This window comes from Notolabrus celidotus, chromosome 13 (assembly GCF_009762535.1).
Source record: "Notolabrus celidotus isolate fNotCel1 chromosome 13, fNotCel1.pri, whole genome shotgun sequence".
Classification (NCBI taxonomy): Eukaryota; Metazoa; Chordata; class Actinopteri; order Labriformes; family Labridae; genus Notolabrus; species Notolabrus celidotus.
This window is the reverse complement of record NC_048284.1, coordinates 30,388,618-30,407,220: the sequence shown is the minus strand read 5'-3', so window position 1 is coordinate 30,407,220 and position 18,603 is coordinate 30,388,618. Positions and strand designations below refer to the sequence as shown.

The following is an 18,603-nucleotide window of genomic DNA, read 5'->3' as shown; positions in this document are numbered from 1 at the left end:
ACAGCTGACTTGACTGACAGGCTGGAACACTGTAGCTGTTGTGAGGACGTTCAAAGCCCACCTCTTTACCTCACACTTAGCTCAACAGCAGTTAGGTTGAGTTCAGCATTTCCAATATGGCTGCCACCACCGATTGGCTTCAAAGCAGCGCTTCAGAAACAGATGGGTGACATCACAGAGACTACGTCCATTATTTATACAGTCTATGGTAAAATTTGACAAATGGAGGATCATAGTTATAATGCATCACAGGAGCTTCTTATCCTCGAAGGCCACTATAGCTTCATGGACAGGAGGGGTGAGCAAAGGAGTGTTTCAGCCCTGAATCTGACTGCTAGATACCGCTAAATATTCCCATCTCTACATACTGCGCCTTTAATCTTGGCTCTAACCTGATCCTGCAGCTTATCACACTTTGTCCAGATATATGTTAAAACAGATTTATGGACGACTTCTTTGAGGTATTTCAAAGCCGACTGACTTTAAGATGTCTTCTCTGTGAAGTGGAGTTTGATTACATTAAGCTTATGTTTTAAATTCATCAACGTGAGAGCAACATACATTTTCATTAATCAGCTGTAATCCAATAGTTCACACGAATAATCTCTACAGAAGAAAATACAAGACGCTCCGTTGTCAGACTTTGCCGCTCTGCTGTCGTCAGCTCAGAAACTCTCTGACAGGGAAAACTCACACCATCTGCATGGCCAGATATGACCTGAAGTAAGTGGTGGATTAAAGCTCCTGAAGGTTAAGTAACCTTTCCTCTGCACAGATTCTTATATTGGCAGGATGCAGAGTTGATCCTCCGCTCAGCTCACATGAACAGCTGTGCTCATTGTGCACTCGTCTCTTAAACCGTGGATTAAGGATTTGTTTGTTTTCGGTCCACTCATTACTGAGATGGAGGGTGGTCTGTAGCAGATTGTCTTCAGTCATGCCATCAGTGATGAGCTCTGTTACTTACTCTGCAGAGATGTCAGACTCAGCAGACTGTGATTCTGTGTGTGGGACGACAGCGGTGCGTTTCTCTGCCTTATATCGTTTATTATTGTGCTGATTGTGTTGTTTTGTATGTGCTTTGTTCTTTAAACTGTGTGTCCTTCTGTGTCAGTCCTATTGTGTTGTTGTGTCATCTCAAACTGCAGTCACAGTTATTGTGTATTTAGGTTATTTGTTTCCTGTGTGCACCATTTCAATATCTTCTCATTTCAATGTCTTCTCATTTGGCACAAACAAGTTTCTGGACTCTATTTCTACATTTATTTCTCCACTTAAGAATTAAATGTTACTCTTTACAACGCTGACAGGACAAAAATCCAATATTTCTACTTTACAGACTTTACTTTGGGACAGGATTTCTCTGAAACACCTGGAGGGGATATCTTCAAATGTGGCAAAAACATTTATTTGAACTCAAAAACGAAGTGATTTGGATTTCAGGTCCGAGTCAAAAGTTACTTTGAGCTCACGTCCATCCAGCTCTCCTGTATCTCAGGAGCACCTGGCAGGACAGTTACTGCTCTAACTACACTTCTCATACCTGTTTATGTCCTGCTGTGGTGAGAGGTGTCACAAAAACAAAGACAAACAGATAGTAAGAGGTATTTTATCCCTCCTGTAAGTAATTGTTGTGCGACCCCCCCATCCTGTTTTGTTCTGCTGTTTTGCTTTGAGGGTAATTTAATGTTTTATGTTCCTACAAAATGACCACAGCCAGACTTGCACACTCTTTCTGTGGGAAACACTGATGGATGAAAACTTGAGTCTTGACTGGTTAGTTAAGGTGAACATCAGGAGCTGACTGCAGCAGCTGGGTGTGAACTAAGTCGGTCGTATCTCTTACGTCAGAGCTACAGCTGACTGTTTGACCTGAACTCACACTGAGTGCACCAAGCTCGACTGAGGCATTTTTTTTTTAATCTGTGCTCAGTCTTATCATGCACAGATTTATGGAATAGTTTTGAATAGCATGAACCAAAAGGAAAAAATACAGATAGCAAAGTACTGACACTTATAAAGTTGTGTGTAGAATGTAAAGAAGTCCTCACTGCAAAACTAAACACTACCACCTTAAAACCAGCTCACTGTTTTAGAAGTGTCTGATCCCTCTCCTCTTAATCAACTTCATTAATCATCCTGTAAAAGAGGGCTGCACGATGCTGCATTGGTTAGTGCTGTTGCCTCACAGCAAGAAGGTTCCTGGTTTGATTCCCCCGTTGGGCAGGAGCCTTTCTGTAAGGAGTTTGCATGTTCTCACTGTTCTTGCATATGTAGGTTCTCTCAAAGTACTCCGGCTTCCTCCCACAGTCTAAAAACATAATCACCAGGTTAATCAGCCACTCCAATTTGCCCATAAGTGTGAGTGTGTGCATAAATGGTTGTCTGTCTCTATGTATTAGCCCTGTGATAGGCTAACAACCTCTCCAGGCACCCAATGATAGCTGGGTTAGACTCTAGCCCCCCATAAACTCAAACAGGATAAGTGTTGAAGATGATGGATGGATCCAGTAAACAAGACGGGCTGCCATCAACTTTTTTTAAAGTTCGGTGTCTGTTTTTTTTCTGTTTATGTTACCCTTCTGTAATAAAGTCTAGTCAGACTTTACAGACTAACACCAGCTCCTTTCTGGGCATAAAAGTTACACCTCGGTGTTACACAAGCAGGGCTCAAGTCTATGTGTGCAGGGCTTAACTTAAGCTCGGTCATTACCTTCAGCTCTAACGCCAGACTTCCACCAGATCCGTGATCGGTCTCTGTCCTTTCCAATATCATCTGTCAAACCTCACCGGCTGGAGTCACCAGACCAAAGATTTCCTGAGGTACTTTCAGAAATGGTGTTCCGCCTCCCTGATGAGCCTCTCCTCATCCATGTTGTCTTAATTGGCCTCTAAAAAAAAACCTCTGACCTGTTAGCTCCTGGCCTGACTCTGGTCATTAAGACGGTTTGTTGTTGTATTAAGTAAAAAAGAAATGTTGATAAAAATCATTCTGAAAATCAACCAGATGTTAAATGTTGTTTCAGTGTCTGACTTCCTGTACCGCTCGTTCTGCTCTGTGCTGATTGGCGCATCGTGCTCTGGCTGTACGCAGGAATACTAGTCTTGTGTATCTGCTGTGGATAGCTCTGGATTGCCGGAGCTGAAACCGACTGAAAACTCATCGGGTGGAGGTTACCCATTAGTCGGACATTAGGTTACACCCAGGCAAATGCACTGGTTTGTTCTGTCTCAGAGGACCAGTTAATGCGACTTTTCATTATGTTGATTTTGGCACCCTCTGTGGACAAAGTGATAGAGCTTGTCTTATCTCTTTGCTTTCTTGTCATGCACATGAGTGAGTCATGTCTCCATTTCAAATACATAACCTGCATCTTTCAGTAAGTATCTTTAATACAGGGGGCTTATAATAGCCTTGTCTGCAACATATCCTGGGACAGGGGTGACAAGTGTACATATAACTGATAAAAAAAATCAGTCTAATCTTTTAGATCTTGTTTCATTATGAGTTTGCATCTGTTTCCTAACCAGGTTAGCTTTAAAAAAGAGCGGGTTATTTTGACACTGTATGGATTTGACTCGACTCTCTTGCCTCCAGCTGTTCAGGTCACTGAGTTGTGTTTTTGTGTCCACAGTATGGCAGAAGCCCCCTGCACTTGGCCGCCCACAAAGGCCACACTGAGGTTGTGCGCATCCTGCTCAAAGCCGGCTGTGACCTGGACATCCAAGACGATGTGAGTACACCCATCTGATTGTCAGCTGTCCCCACTTTTAACCTCTTCCAGTTCAAACCTCAGTCCTGATCGGCGGTCCCCGGAGGAGAGCTCGCCTTTTTCATGTTTTAGATCCACTTTCTTTCTTTCTTTTTTTTTAAAACAAGAGATAACTCTGGTCTAATGACCTCCAGTGGTCTTGAGTGGGACTCTCTGGACTGCCCCCTCGTGGGTTTGCCTTCAGGATGCAAGCCCCCCACAGACAGTGATAACCCAGAACTGGGGCGTTGCCAAATTCCCTCTCTGTGGTCGATGAGCTCCGCAGAACCCTGCAGTACATCCTCCAGGACTGCAGGGGGCAGGAGGTGCAAACTGAAGGAGGAAGAGGAGGAGGAAGAGGGGAGAAGACAGTGGAAGAGGGATGGGGAAGAGCCCGGAGGATCAGGGAGAGTGAAGGAGGTTAGCCAAATCTGCTCCTACTGTGCCAAGAGAAATCTGTCCCCCCTTCCCCGAACAAACTCCCCCCTCCACTGCTACTGTGCTGGGCTCAGGTCTTATCTGGCTTCCCTTCCTCCCTCCTCTTCCTCCTCCATCAGTGCTGCTTCCTCCTGCGCTCTCATGTCAAACCTGACCTGCTGTCACTCATCATTAATCCGCTCTGTGTGCAGGATTCCCTTCGTGGCTGTGCTTTAATGTGGGCGGGAGCTTTTCCTGGGACTGTTCACTCACTGCTTTCATTTCCTTCAACAAACCACAACAAACCTCTAAAGAGCTACAGAGCTGTTTGAGGACCGCTGTGGTTTGTGTTTCATGGAAACCACATTAACAGTGTTACTCTGTTGGGGTGTGGGAACATGGGGGTTTCATTTCTGTTGGGCAAAGACCAGTTAGGTTGTTTGTTGTTGTTGTTTGTGTGTATTTGCTGTTTCACGTGGTACGTTTGGAACCAAAACATTTTGTTGACCAGCTGCTTGTCTCCAATTGCCTAAGTTCTTTACTCTATGAGTACTTTTAGCTTGCTTGGGATCTTTCTGCAAAGCACTTACTATACAGAGACGTCTTTTTGATCACCTGTGCAGCGACCTCTTAACATCCTGATTAACACAAGTAAAGCATGCTGTTCTTCAAAAATAACATCCTGCTATTTTTTTGCATAAACATCTTTTAGAACAGTTTAACTTGATGATCATGTTGGATTGTGATTTGTTTATAATGATGACAAGGAGGGAGAGTGGTCGAAGATGGGTGATCCACATTGATTTTTAATTGGAGAGAAGGTGGCACACTATGGAGACATACCTGGGTGTAAGTTGAGTCCATGTTTCACCGTAGCCCTCTCTGTCCCATGAACTGGGCCCTCTGTTCAGCATGGATCCACCTGATCTGAGCAGAGTAACATGGCGTAATCTGCTGTGAGTTTTGCGTTCACAAGCAGGGGCATGTCTAGACCAAGCGGCAACCTCCGGTCTCAAAATATGAAGCCCATGCGGAAGTGTTATAAACTGCAATTCATTGAGAATCTGGGCTGGCTGCAGAAACACCGAAAACCACATACACACCCATTCAAAGAAGATGATCTTTACAGCAGAAATAAACATGTTTACAGCCTGGTTCATAAAACGGCCTCACTCTACGTAGCTTATCTCTCTATCGGCACACATTGTACAGGGGTGAATTTTTTTCTAATGCAACAATTCAGAAGATATTAAGATTGTGAGTTTTGCCCATATAAGGACATGACTGACTTGACTGACAGGCAGGAACACAGCTTTTGGCTAGGAGGCTCAAACCCTGCCTCTTTACACTAAGTTAGATTGAGTTCAGGATTTCAAATATGGCTCCCACCGATGATTGGCTTCAAAACAGAGCTCAGAAACAGATGGGTGACGCCATGGATACTACGTCCATTATTTATACAGTCTATGGTCCAGGGGGGGACTGACCTATACAGGGCTGGCTGACTTTCCTTGTAATATCCCCTCCTCATCCTTCTCATGAAATGAAGATGGATAAAGAGCACAATAACAGATTACAATAGCTTGAGCTCACAAACTGTTAACGCGATAACTTTACTCTTTAAGAACAGTTCTGGCAATGGCTATCCCTGTTCATTTAAGGGCTTTCAGTTTGAGTTTCATAGTATGTTTCATCTGTCACAGTCAATGTTCAACAGAAGAAGAAGACTGAAGCTGCAAGTTACAAAAACATGAGGAAGAGGGCTTGGACATTTTTCAAGCAATTTCAACCAATAGTATGACTAGTGCATTGATTCATTTTTGGCACAGAGCTACCAGAGATTATTATCATACTGGTGATACGATGCGATATGATACAATGTAATGCAATACGATGACCAATTCTGCAATAATCGATACATTGCTCAACAATTATAAAATGACACATCGCAATATCTTTATATCTTTACACATAACGATCCAAACACTGCTGTTCAAACACAAATTTAGCCTCATCTGGTGAAAGGTGCACCAGGTACTGGAGCTCTTGGACCTATCTAGTATAATGTGGTTGGGCGTCTGTTAAAAAACAATGCAGTTTGAATTCCTCTCAAAACAACCCGCTTTGCCAGTGAGAGGAAGTATCTTATCCTTTTCTGCTATTCCCATAATCCCACCCAGATTCATGTCTACAGTTGCGAACATTGCACATTGATTTCTAAGGCGTGTTTCACTTGAGATAAAATAAAAAGGCACAGTTAAAGTGTGCAGTGCTACGTCCTGCAGAGCCACATCCATCCCGGTGCAATACTCTGTTAGTGATGAGTCCTGATGGTTTTATGTCACACATCCTGAGTCAGTGTTTGTGTATCTGTGCGTGTGTCTACAGGGCGAGCAGACAGCGCTTCACCGGGCTGCTGTGGTGGGAAACAGCGACATCATCAGCTCCCTCATCCAGGAAGGCTGTGCACTGGACCGACAGGACAAGGTGCAGATCAATACACAGAGACACACTCGTGCTTACAAACACACACAGGGGGAAACAGGGGGAATTTACAGTTCATCATAACTGCATTAAAGCATCCTGCATGTGCCTGTAATCTGCTTATCCTCAGAGTGCTCACAGTCAAAAGAGGAATGACCTACAGATCAGGGATTACACATGAACAACGTTTCTACTTGCATTTAATGTCCCAAGTCTTCACATGCAGAAGTTAAGAGCAATAGTCGTTTATTTTAGTTCATACTTTGTGATTTAAAGAAATAATCCAGCCAGTAACACCAGGCATGATTCGATAAAGCCTTTTACAACATAACTCCCTCACAGTAGGCTTATTATGAATGATCAGTCATCCAAACGTCCTGTTGTATTTTAAAATACAACAAGTCTGACTGATTCTGTGGACGTGTCTGGAAATTTAAATTAAGTTAAGGTGCTGTGTCTCGTGTGTAAATGTGCACTGTGCCTCTATCAATAAGGAGACAGTCTTAATGTTTCTTCTGCGGTGGGATCACTGCAGGCAAACTCAAAAACACCTGCAACCCATCCCACCCTGTCATTGCTTATGGCTTTTATTTTAACAAATTCATCGGGAGGAAGGAGATATCTATTGTAAACAGTCAGTGCACAGTCTCCTGAGCTAAATATCAGAATAACAAAAAGAAAGCAATAAAGAAATGTTTAAAAAAATCAGAAAAAAACAAAATGAAAAATCCAAATCAAATTTTCCCCACCAATCACTCTCAGATCAGATATTAGTAGAAGCATTGAGTAAAAGCTGCAAACCTGTCACAGAAAATGTTTACATGCATGAGTGACATAACATGTAATGCTACACTGTGATTGGTTAAAAACACATCTCATCAAGGCAGATAACATCTACAGATGTAGACATCTTATAAAAGTTTTATAAATATTGATAGTTGAGTGATCTGAATGATCATCTAATCTTCTCGTGCTCCCTGGTTTTCTTCTTTCCTCTGCAGGATGTGTTGACTTTCTGTGACAGCTAACAATCAACTCAGCATATCTCTGTCATTCTGCAGGTGCTTATTAAAATCTAAAGTTATTCACCTTATTTTTGAATGCGGAAGTAAAGCTATTCCGTACTTCTGCAGTTTGTGCCAGACATCCGGTTCATAATATTCATCGTTGCGTAGCTTGACAAATATCTTCAAAAATGTCTTGGGAACATTTTCAAAGTTCAATCAAAAGCTGTAATGGTAACTCATTGACACATCCGCTCAGTATCAGAGCCTGGCAGGATGACATGAAGAAGTCGCCTGAAATTACTCATGAGGATCATTTAATTACTATGTGCTGTCAGGTGGAGTTGATGTGAATATGATGCGTAACTTTGCACAGAGGCGTGCTAAATAACTCTGTGTTGTTCGATCAGCTCAACTTATGAATTTGATCTGCTCTACTTTGACTCTGATTGGCTTCTGTCAGAGTCAAATAATGAATGAGAGACAATTAGAAATGAACACAATGCTCAGTTACGGTTTTGACATTTAAGGTGGCCTAATTGATACACGACGCGAACTCCTGCAGCGTAACATGAAAGAAAATTGTCCACCTTAAAATTTCTGCTACCTGCCAAATAGTGACCTCAGGCCGTACAATATCAACACAATGAATTTTCTTTAGTGTAACTACTGTAGTAAAAAAAGAAAGGCAATAAAACATCCCTTATTTTAGCTATCGCTGTTATCTCTACCTGAATGATTGGGACCCCTGACTGACACAGGTTTGGGAGTTCAGTTTAATACTAATAATGTCTTTGGTTCATTTCTATCATTTTTCTGTATCAGGATGGAAACACGGCTCTCCACGAGGTGTCGTGGCACGGATTCAGTCAGTCGGTCAAACTGCTGGTAAAAGCCGGAGCCAACGCTCACGCCAAAAACAAGGTGAGTCTACAGGTACTGCTTTAGACCACAGTACAGGTCGGATGTGTTTCCTCAAATCTCTAATCATGTCATCATTTCTTCAGCCTTTATTCAGCAGCTAACATATCTTAGAGAGAAACAAAGACAGTATGCCACTAAGTTAAAACTCTGAAGAGGTCTATAGAAAGTAGAAGTCCACAGTTTCCTCTGATAAAAAAAGTGCAATATCTACCCATGAGCTTTTTGATTGAGCCATTTAAGATTGTTATTCCATCAGGGCTGCAACCAACAATCAGCTAAGTTACATCTTCATGTGTCTTCTTCTTTTGTCAAACATCCAAATGTCTGTCACAGTTTAAAGGCGACAAAAACTAAACAAGTGCATGACTTATTTGTTGTAAGTTTCCAGTCCGAGTTGTATTGACCAATCAGATATCAGAAAGCTTTGGTGTGTGAATTAAAAACAGTCTGTATGGAGCAAAAGCAGGCGTGACACACCCTGCCATAACCCAAACTTAAGAGCCGTTGATTATCACAAGAAAATCTGATTCTTTCTCGGGCTTACAGAACTGAAGTAAGCCAGAGTGAAGTCTGGCTGTTTTCCAAATCACCTACTATACCAGCAGTACGTACTGATTTGGCTAAAATTCAGTATGTAGTATGTACACATGAGCAAAATCAAAATCGTCTTCTTTCTTCATTTTTGAAGGGGGGCACTCAGTTTTTAGGTGCTGTGAAAATGATTAAACTCCATATAAACCACTTCTTAACTTTTTAAATTATGTATATTATATTATATATTAATGCAACGCCTGACCCAGCATACTGCAAAACAGATGCAAATGAAACAATCATACTACATACTACCTTCAAACACAGTATGCAGTAAGTACAACATACAACATTCGTAGGTAACATGTAGCAGGCGGTTTCGAAAACAGCCTCTGTGTAAGTTACTGTCTGCTGTTGAACTGAGACCTACCTCATACCATTCAACAGGTACCCCTCCAAGGGATGTAATGTTAGCACTTACATTACATACATTATTACTGCACAGGAAAGGAAGTCTTGGCTAGAGATCATGTGACACTAACAGCTGGCTACCAGAAGTAGTGATGAGTTTGCATCTGTTCCCAGACACATTACGCCCGATAGATGATAGACAATGTTTGACTACAGGCTCCAAGATTGTACACTTACTGACATTAAAGGTACGTTAAGATGAAGTTAGTGACTTGATAAGGCATAATTACGAATGCTAATGTGTTCACTATAGATAGACAAAGAAATAGAATGATGTCTCAATCCAAACAGAAACATCACAAAATGAACCTCATGTCTTTTAACTGATTCTGGTAACTTATAATAAATGTCCTGAACTCTCCTCTTGTCTCCAGGCAGGAAACACCGCCCTCCACCTCGCGTGTCAGAACGGCCACGCTCAGAGCTCCAAGGTTCTGCTCCTGGGAGGCTCCAGACCCGACAACAAAAACCACGTAAGTCTGCAGAACGAGCTTGCTGAGCTAACTGCTGCTGTAAGAGTTAGTATGCAGGGTGCAGACAGAGACTGCACATTTTCAGAGACATGTTATCAACATTGAGGCAACAACCATGTGTGTAACAATGTGATATATTGGTAACCTGCACGGCTACGTAACACTGAGACATTTTGAGTTTGCTCAGACCTGATGAAGGACAGAAAGATGTCTGAACAGGAGGAAAACCAGACAAAACTACAAGAACAAATAAGTGATGAGCTTACAGGATCGACTGGTTCTCAGGTTCACTCTGTAAGTGTAATTATGGGATTAAAGTGGAGGGTGGATACACAGTTATTCTGACACTTTAAAACCTGGGCACTTCAAATACTGGAGTTGAGAGTTTCAGCTGGCAGCAGTAAGACATGGCTGTTAAAAGTTCCCAGCTCAGCTTTTTATTCAGAGTGTCTGACAACAGCACAGAAAGACACCTTTATACAGCAGTTTCATGGTTTTCTTCAGGACCACCAGCCTCCGTTTGAGTCCACCACTTAATTTAATAATGATTTATTTAATCAGCCTCTTGTGTCTTTTTAACATCCCTCTATTTCCGTGCTTCTTTTCCTCCCCTCTTCTTCTTTCCTCTGTTGGTGACTGGTCACATCAATCACCAATCTAAAGTTTTGTTCCCTATTGATGTTTCAAAAGTAGAGTTTAAAATATACTCCATGTTGTTTACTCATTTGAATGCTATCAGAAGCAAACACTTTTGCCACAGTGTCAACAGGCGGGCAGACTCCTTTACGTGAAATGATTTAATTTGACATGTGGGATCAGGTTGGTATTGAGAAATAACCCACTGTTGTTGTTCGGTACAGCCACAATCAAATATTTAACACAGCTGGGTAATAAATTATGATAAATAACATTTGGTTGTGGCTTAACATCCACTATGGGGAAGAGGGAGCTGAGCTGTGGATACAAGTGGCTGAAATGAGCTTCCTCTGGAGCCTCAGAGATCAGGAGCTCGGAGATCTGGAGTGAGCTCAGAGTAGAGCTGCTGCTTCTTCGCATTGAAAGGCGTCAGTTGAGGAGTTGCGGCATTTGATAAGGATGCCTCCTGGATGCCTCCCTTTAAGGGTGTTCCAGGCATGTTCGACTGGGAGGAGGCCCTGGGGTAGACCCAGAGCTCACTGGAGGGAAGCAGTCCAAGCAGTTATCCAACCTGGTCTGGGAATGCCTCAGAATCCCCCAGGAGGAGCTGGAAACCTGCTTGGACTGCTTCCTCTGCTACATGATCCCAGATAAGCAGATGACACTGGATGGATGGGATGGATGATCTAAGTCCTTAAAACTTTGTAATCTGCCCTCAAAAAGGAAAGGAAAAAACACTCAAAGAATCTCTGGAGAAAAGTTGAAGTCAGATGAAGCGAAGGTTTATTCTTTCAGCAGACAAAGAAGGCAAAGAGATTCAAATAAACCTCATGAGTCAACTCCTGAGCAGACTACAAAATATACCCACAGATGTTCTGATTGGTGGAACATACCACAGCAACATCTAATACCAATCACTTGGTGTTTATGTCTGTCACTTTCAAAGTTGGGGAAAGGCTTTACTGACTCCAAGCTGTCGGATGGCACCAGCATGAGCTGCTCCATGACTCTGTGCTGGAGGGGGCTGCAGCTCTGCCTCGATAGCTGGACGGTCACTTGCTAGGTCCCAAATGTGAAGTTACATTTTTGAGGTTACTGCGACAGCCCTCAACACACTTTCAGGACACTCACAGATCTTTACCCATCGACACATTCAGGGGAGATTTGCTGCTCCTGTTTTTGAAGTTTTAACATGATTGGTTAACACTGAGTTCATAAAGCACACAGTATATGGATTATAGTTTCAGAGTATACATTTCAAATTGTATTGTTCGTTCATGATGATCTTCCATTACTTGAAACCTGGTTGTATAATTCATCAGACATGACGGCCTCAGAGGTTTGAAGTCACTCCAATTTTAATCCTCTTACTGTCATCAGTGGTACGGTGTCATTTCAGGTCGTTCATGCTTCACCTTTTAGTGAGGTTTGACAGGTAAAGACATGCTGTATAGTCTTCTGTGGGCATGCTCTTAATTACTGACTGACGCAAGGACCAGTGAGGATCATGGGTGAATAATGTAAACAGCAGCTCCCTCATGTACCCCGTTCTTCCATTAACGCTGTATTATTCATCATTTCTATTTTAACAGCAGACGACTTGACAAGTTGATGTGAAATTAAAAGGAGGTTCTCAGATGCTGTCGTGTCCTTTTCAAGACAACACTGGATATACCCTTACTCATTCACCAATCATTAAATCCTCTATCGTCGTAGGACTTCCTCTGGAGGCAAGGGCGTTTCTTTTCAGGGTTCAGGTGAAGCCACAGTTGGCGATAAAGGACTCCTTGTCAAGACCTCCTTTGATGTCTTTTCTTTGTCTACTGTCTGGCTCACAACTTGAGAAGCAGGAATACATTTTGTGTAGACTAACAATCTCTGAAAGCAGAGTTCATACAGATTATTTAAGATTAAACAGATGGGCTCCAAGATTACATCATGACTGATGGTTGATAGATAACCATTCAACAAGAGCAATGAGTAACCAGCACATGCATGTGGACTGAAGGCTGGTGGTGCTAGCTCTGTTAGTGGTAGCCACACTCTGCAAACCAATGTGTGATCTTATGTTCAGCCATGTTATAAAGAAAGTGACGAAGTTTGACTTTTTTCGGACTTTTCTGACATTCAAATCCGTCAGAAAATACATTTATTTTTAAATGATGAGGAAATAAGTCACTTCTGGACAGCTACGATAACGACAACAGAAAGCAGGCAGCAGTAATGTCGCGTTCACACCAGGTGCAAACGATCGCACTATTTGGGCGAATACAAATGCAAGACTGTTTTGTGTTTTTGAGAATGACTCGTTCAATTTGCACGCCACAGTCGTGTGTACACAAGTGCCCAAGATGCAAATAACAGAGGTTGTAATGGCTGCAATGTCATATATATGTCATGTTATATACCTAAGGCCTCAATGAGGAGTTTTAGCTGAGTATAAAACAGGCTGAAATTAATAGTTACACTGTCTTTCCTGCTGCAAAATCAAAAAAAAAACACCAGCTAGAAGACTGACTGTTCCATTCATCTATTTTCAAAGTCTGAAACCACAGCCACAGCGTCGGTGTCAGACAAAGTGATTAGGATCATGCTGCAGAAAGAGTCAATGTTTACTTTTCTCACAACAAAAGTTTTCAGTGAGTGGGAGTCGGATCAGATTTTTTGTCAAAAATTACAAATATACAGGACAGTATTTGCAGAGGCTTAAGGCGGATTGTTTTGTCCACAGGTGGCGCCAAAATCAACACAAATCAAATCTCCCAAAAGGAGCTTTTAGTGTATTTTTGACGACCCTGACCTCCCTCCTGTTTTTGTTCTACCTGAAGGAGCAAAAGACTTGAAAACAAACCTGTATCTTCACTTCTTCCTGTCTTCCTCACATCCTTGTTATCTAATAAAGGACGTCCTCCTGCTCTCTGCTCTTCACTCCTTCCACAGCAACATGGCACAGTGCTCTCTTAATTATGAAACACTTACGGTACATTTGCACTTCAAAGGTAATCTGCAGCCTCACGGGGAAACTGTTGTTACTCAGCTAACAGAAGGAGCTTGTTGTAACTGTCGATGGTCTGAGTTGCAGCCTGAGTGCTGATAGTTGGAAATCACTGAGGAGTCTTTAATCTTTAATCCTTAAGTTTGAAGAAGGAGGACTAAAGCTCACTTAATGTCACCCAAAGAAAAAAGAATAGACCCCAAGTCTTCAGTTAGGTAAAGATGACATAAGAGAAATGAACTTGGCTCATTTTGACTCTTAAATGATTGATGCATTCATCCACAGGATTAAGAGGCAGAAAACCTACAACCTAGCATTAAATGCTAATTAATCTTTTTTTATACTTGTTAGGTAATCACTTATCCATTAAACATCAGCAATGACAAATATCTGCTGCCAAAGAACAGCTTTAAAAAATTAACCTCAGATGTGAGCATCGCCCAGTCAAGATACTAAAGGGTAGCTTTGTTTTCAGTTCTTAAGCTTAACAAAAACTGGTAGGGTTAGCCTCTTATGATGCATATTTTTTCTGATCCATCTCCGTTAAAAACAAACACAATAAAGGCTTTAAGGGTAATTTCTCATCCACATTTAGAGTCTTTTTCCTGCTTTTCCACATCATCTTGTTAAACGATCGAATTCATGTACATGTCTTTTTTTTTATCAGGTGGGGGACTCGTGTCTCCACGTGGCCGCTCGTTACAACCACGTGCCAATGATCCGCATCCTGCTGGGAGCCTTTTGCTCCGTGTCAGAGAAAAACCTGGTGAGTGACTGTCGGGATGAGGAGTGATTATTTACTACTCCTGAAAACTCAACCATCCTGTTTGTGAATTTATCAGTTTGATTTTAATGTGACCCAAGAAAGATTTTTCACATTTTCATAATATCCTCTTTCCAGTATTACAACAGAGTAAAATCATTTCTAAAGTATGTTTGTTTGATCCGGTGTTTTGTATTGAATTTTGATCTTTACAGTATTTGTTTTGGCTTTAAAATCATCTGTCCTGAACCCTTAGGCCAATCTAGATCAGAGACGTTCATGCAAGACTCATATTACAACAGAGACAGATTCAAGCTGCACGCATGATCTTTTTGATCACAGAGTACTGTTAGGGGTTACGGAGCAAATGAAGATTCATACAAAAACCCAGCCAGAACAATCAAAAACACCAATGGGGCACTGCACTTCTACTGCAAATGAAACAATAAAATGAATTTGCACCCTGTTCATATAATGAATATATCTCAGAAAACTAGAAAGTCATTTATTTTGATATAAAATGTATATAGTCCTACATTTTTTTTTTGCCTGCACATTTTTCTAGATGAATATTTTTCCTTTTCAACATATTTAAAAAAAAAATGTGTCCAATTGAAAATAAACAAAGATTTTCTCTTGATGTATCAGCACAGTTTGTTGACTTAGATAAACATGTTGCTCAGATTTTACAGATTTTAGAAATATGACGCATTTTTAAGTATTCAAAGAAATTACGTCACAATAAACAAGAATGAGCCAACTCTTATACCAAAATGTCTTATCTGTGTGTGTGTGTGTGTGTGTGTGTGTGTGTGTGTGTGTTTACAGGCAGGAGATACCCCGCTCCATGTTGCAGCTGCTCTGAATCATAAGAAGATGGTACGTCTGCTGCTGGAGGCCGGAGCAGACAGCCGCATCTGCAACAACGTGAGCGCCTTCAGACTCTTCAGACTCTTTACACATCGTTAGACGAAAACGTGTTTCTGCTCTCACTCTGCATTTCTCCAGCTAACATTTAGACACGTCTTTGTCATGTTACCTGTTTCACTCTGTCCCTGTCTGATGTGGTATATCGAATGTATTTACCATCAAGATAATGCTCAGTTAAATTAGATTCAAAGTGCTTTACAGTGATTGAAAACAAGAAAGGAGCCTAGGTTAAAAAAAAATGGCAAAACATGCTGGATATTACAAAACACAAGAAGAGACTAATGCACACCAACAATAAAATACATGTAATTAAAAATAAGTAATAAAGCATTAAATTAACTATAAGAATCTGAATTGTTAAAAAAATAAATGGGTAAGGATAAAAGTTGAAGATAAATAAAGGCTCTGAAAATATCAATACAATTGAATAGATTAATATTTTTTTAAAGAGTGGTTTGAAATAAATAGAAGAATAAAAAAAGAACATTAAAATCAATATAAAACATTCAAATAATACAATTTTGAAACCCTGCAGAAAAGCCTGTATAGAAACGTTTTTAGTTTAGGTTTAATAGTAATTAATTCTGCAGTTTGAGTCCTCTTTACCCTGAGTGTGTGTGTGTGCCTGTGTGTGTGTTTCTGCAGGCAGGTCAGACAGCTTTGGACCAGGCCAGAGAGCACAACAACCCAGATGTGGCTCTCCTCCTCACCAAAGCGCCCCAGGTAAAACCGGTACACCTGCTTTAACACTGCAGACGACTGTAAACAAAAAGCATTGTTTACTGTTGTTACAAATTCAAACTGTTGTGTCGTTTCTGTGTGTCCTCACGGATTAATAATCTGCTGTCTTATTTATTTTATTTATTTAAAATGAGTTAATTATTGATTATCCCAGGTGTGGCTTCCACCAATTATGTGTCCTGTGTGTTTCTGTGTGTTTTCAGGTGCAGAGCTTTCTGCGTGGCCGGAGTGTGAGGAAGAGGAGGGACAAGCTGAAGGCAGAGGGCAGAGCTCAGTCAGTGCCCAGAGATGAGATGCTGCCATGCAAGGTAAAAACAACTGGCTGTAGATGTTACATGTTGAGATTTTTAAATACCCAAGTGCCCAAACATTTCCTGCTCTGCCAAACCTGTCCCTCTTCCTGTTCCCTTCAGGACAGTGCGTCCGCTGCAGACGACACACAGAGCAGCGACCGAGCCGCCTGCAAGCACGCAGAGGTGAGCGAGTCAAACACCAGGCGGGCGAAGAACAGGAAGCAGAAAGAAAAGGTATGTCCCGGAGGTCACTAGTGGACTGTGGAGAGAAGAGATGCCGAAAGTTTGTAGTCAAAGATTCAAACATGTGAGGATGTGATGGAGTGAATGATTCAGGTTCTCTTGATGTTTCAGCCGTCGTTGTCCGACCCACTCCGGCGCAGAGAGACCCGGCTCAGTGAAAACCTTCACAAGAGGAAAGACAAACTGAGAGGAGCTGCATGCATCCCTCCTCACAACTACAAAGCCTATCAGCTGTACACACTGTACCGCAACAAGGACGGGAAGATCATGCAGGTGAGTTCTGTGTGCTGGAACTTCTGTGACCTTATTCCCTTAGTAAACATTGTCTTAATGAGTGTGTAGCCTCAGTCTATACTTTGAGGTCTAAATGATGCTCACATTAAGAGTCAAATAGATCATAGAGCAGGGGTGGCATCAGGGCAGGGCTACATGTGATTGACTAGTTATAACTACCATTAGCTAAGATTGGTATCTCATTTAATATCACATTTGCTTTGAGTGATGGACACACTTTGCTAATGGACAAGTTGTGAATGCTTATCCCACGCTCCTTTCTTGCCCTTTCATCCACATATGGTCACATCTGGCTCCAAAATTCAGAATGCAAAGGGTCTTCAAGCAGTGGTCCACACATGAGTGGGTGACCTCATGGTAGCTGTGTCTTTGTTTTTAGAGTGAAGGGGCTGGGGTTAGTGCATTGTAGTAACTTGTAAGTCATTGTTTTGATAATTGCAATAATAGTAATCATACATTTGCATTAATCAAACATTTGGACACTCCCATGTTGCTAAGACAGGGTTCCCATGCGTCCTGGAAAACCTGGAAAACCTGGAAAACAGTTGACCAGTTTTCCAGTACTGGAAAACACCTGGAAAATGGGAGAAAAAGTAAAATGTCCTGGAAAATCACAGATTGTCCTGGAAAATTATTCCAACATGACTATGTGCGATCTAACAAGGTTAAAAAAACACATCCCCATTCAACATTTGTGGCCATTTTTGTCATTCAGTTCTATTTAGGTCAATTTAAGCACTGATCCTCTGATTATTATTAGTATTTATTTATTTCAGTAAGGCAGCTTCCAGATTCCTTTGCTGGCTCTTTTGTTTTTTTCTTAGCTCATTTTCTAATTTTTGAGAAAAGAGAAAGCTGAGATGAGAGTTGCCCATCATTGTTGCTTGGTTGCACTAATAAAGTGAAGTGCTGTACATCTGTGGCATTATTCTGTAATCAATTTGCCATAATTTTTAAGCATGTAAGAGATTATTTCATTGATAGCCATAGACTGCATGTCTTCAATGTAGACTTCCACTGAGAGGAACATATTAGACTATTTAGGAACTAAATTAGGGAACTAAATTTAGACTGTCATACCAGCTTGATCATCACTGAAAATGTCCTTGAAATGTCCTGGAAAATGATCTCTGGAAAAGAGTGGGAACCCTGTAAGAGTTTTAGAAACTTGGAAAATGTCCTGCTGAGTTACATTTACAATAGAATAAATAAAGTGTGATAAATGTGCGATTGATCACGAGTGAACTACGAACAATCATGCGATTGATCACAATTTTAAAATATGAATGGTGTGACAGCTCTCATATTTATATCTGATACCGAACCTGGAGTCTGTGTTGAGTCTCCATTCCTCAGTGTTCAAGTCGGAGTCGAGTCGAAGTCACCAGAGAAGAGTCTGAGTCAAGTTCCCATTGATATGAATTATTTATGGAGCGCTGTCTGACTCAAAACTATTGACTGTGTGAACCTGGACTGACTGTGTCAAACCTTTTGAATGTTTAGAAAACACATTTCATTTATTAACATCAGATTCTGACTGATCCAGTTGACGGGTTTGTAGATTTACTATCAATGAAGCCACACTGTACTTCCTTCATGGAGCAGTGAGATCTCTGAAGGTGTCTCATAAACTCAAATATACCTGCATCTCA

General features: G+C 41.4%; 1 protein-coding gene across 2 annotated transcripts in view; it reads left to right on the top strand.

Moving 5' to 3' along the window:
* The window catches only part of ankrd6b (ankyrin repeat domain 6b), a 70,657-nt gene that overhangs the window by 38,641 nt on the left and 13,413 nt on the right, over nucleotides 1-18,603 (top strand). For both annotated transcript variants that reach the window (XM_034699635.1, XM_034699634.1), the window contains exons 3-12: nucleotides 3,636-3,734; nucleotides 6,558-6,656; nucleotides 8,483-8,581; nucleotides 9,958-10,056; nucleotides 14,355-14,453; nucleotides 15,279-15,377; nucleotides 16,026-16,103; nucleotides 16,325-16,429; nucleotides 16,535-16,648; nucleotides 16,769-16,930. In XM_034699635.1, coding sequence (XP_034555526.1) covers nucleotides 3,636-3,734; nucleotides 6,558-6,656; nucleotides 8,483-8,581; nucleotides 9,958-10,056; nucleotides 14,355-14,453; nucleotides 15,279-15,377; nucleotides 16,026-16,103; nucleotides 16,325-16,429; nucleotides 16,535-16,648; nucleotides 16,769-16,930 — 1,053 coding nt within the window. The remainder of the gene's footprint in view (nucleotides 1-3,635; nucleotides 3,735-6,557; nucleotides 6,657-8,482; nucleotides 8,582-9,957; nucleotides 10,057-14,354; nucleotides 14,454-15,278; nucleotides 15,378-16,025; nucleotides 16,104-16,324; nucleotides 16,430-16,534; nucleotides 16,649-16,768; nucleotides 16,931-18,603) is intronic.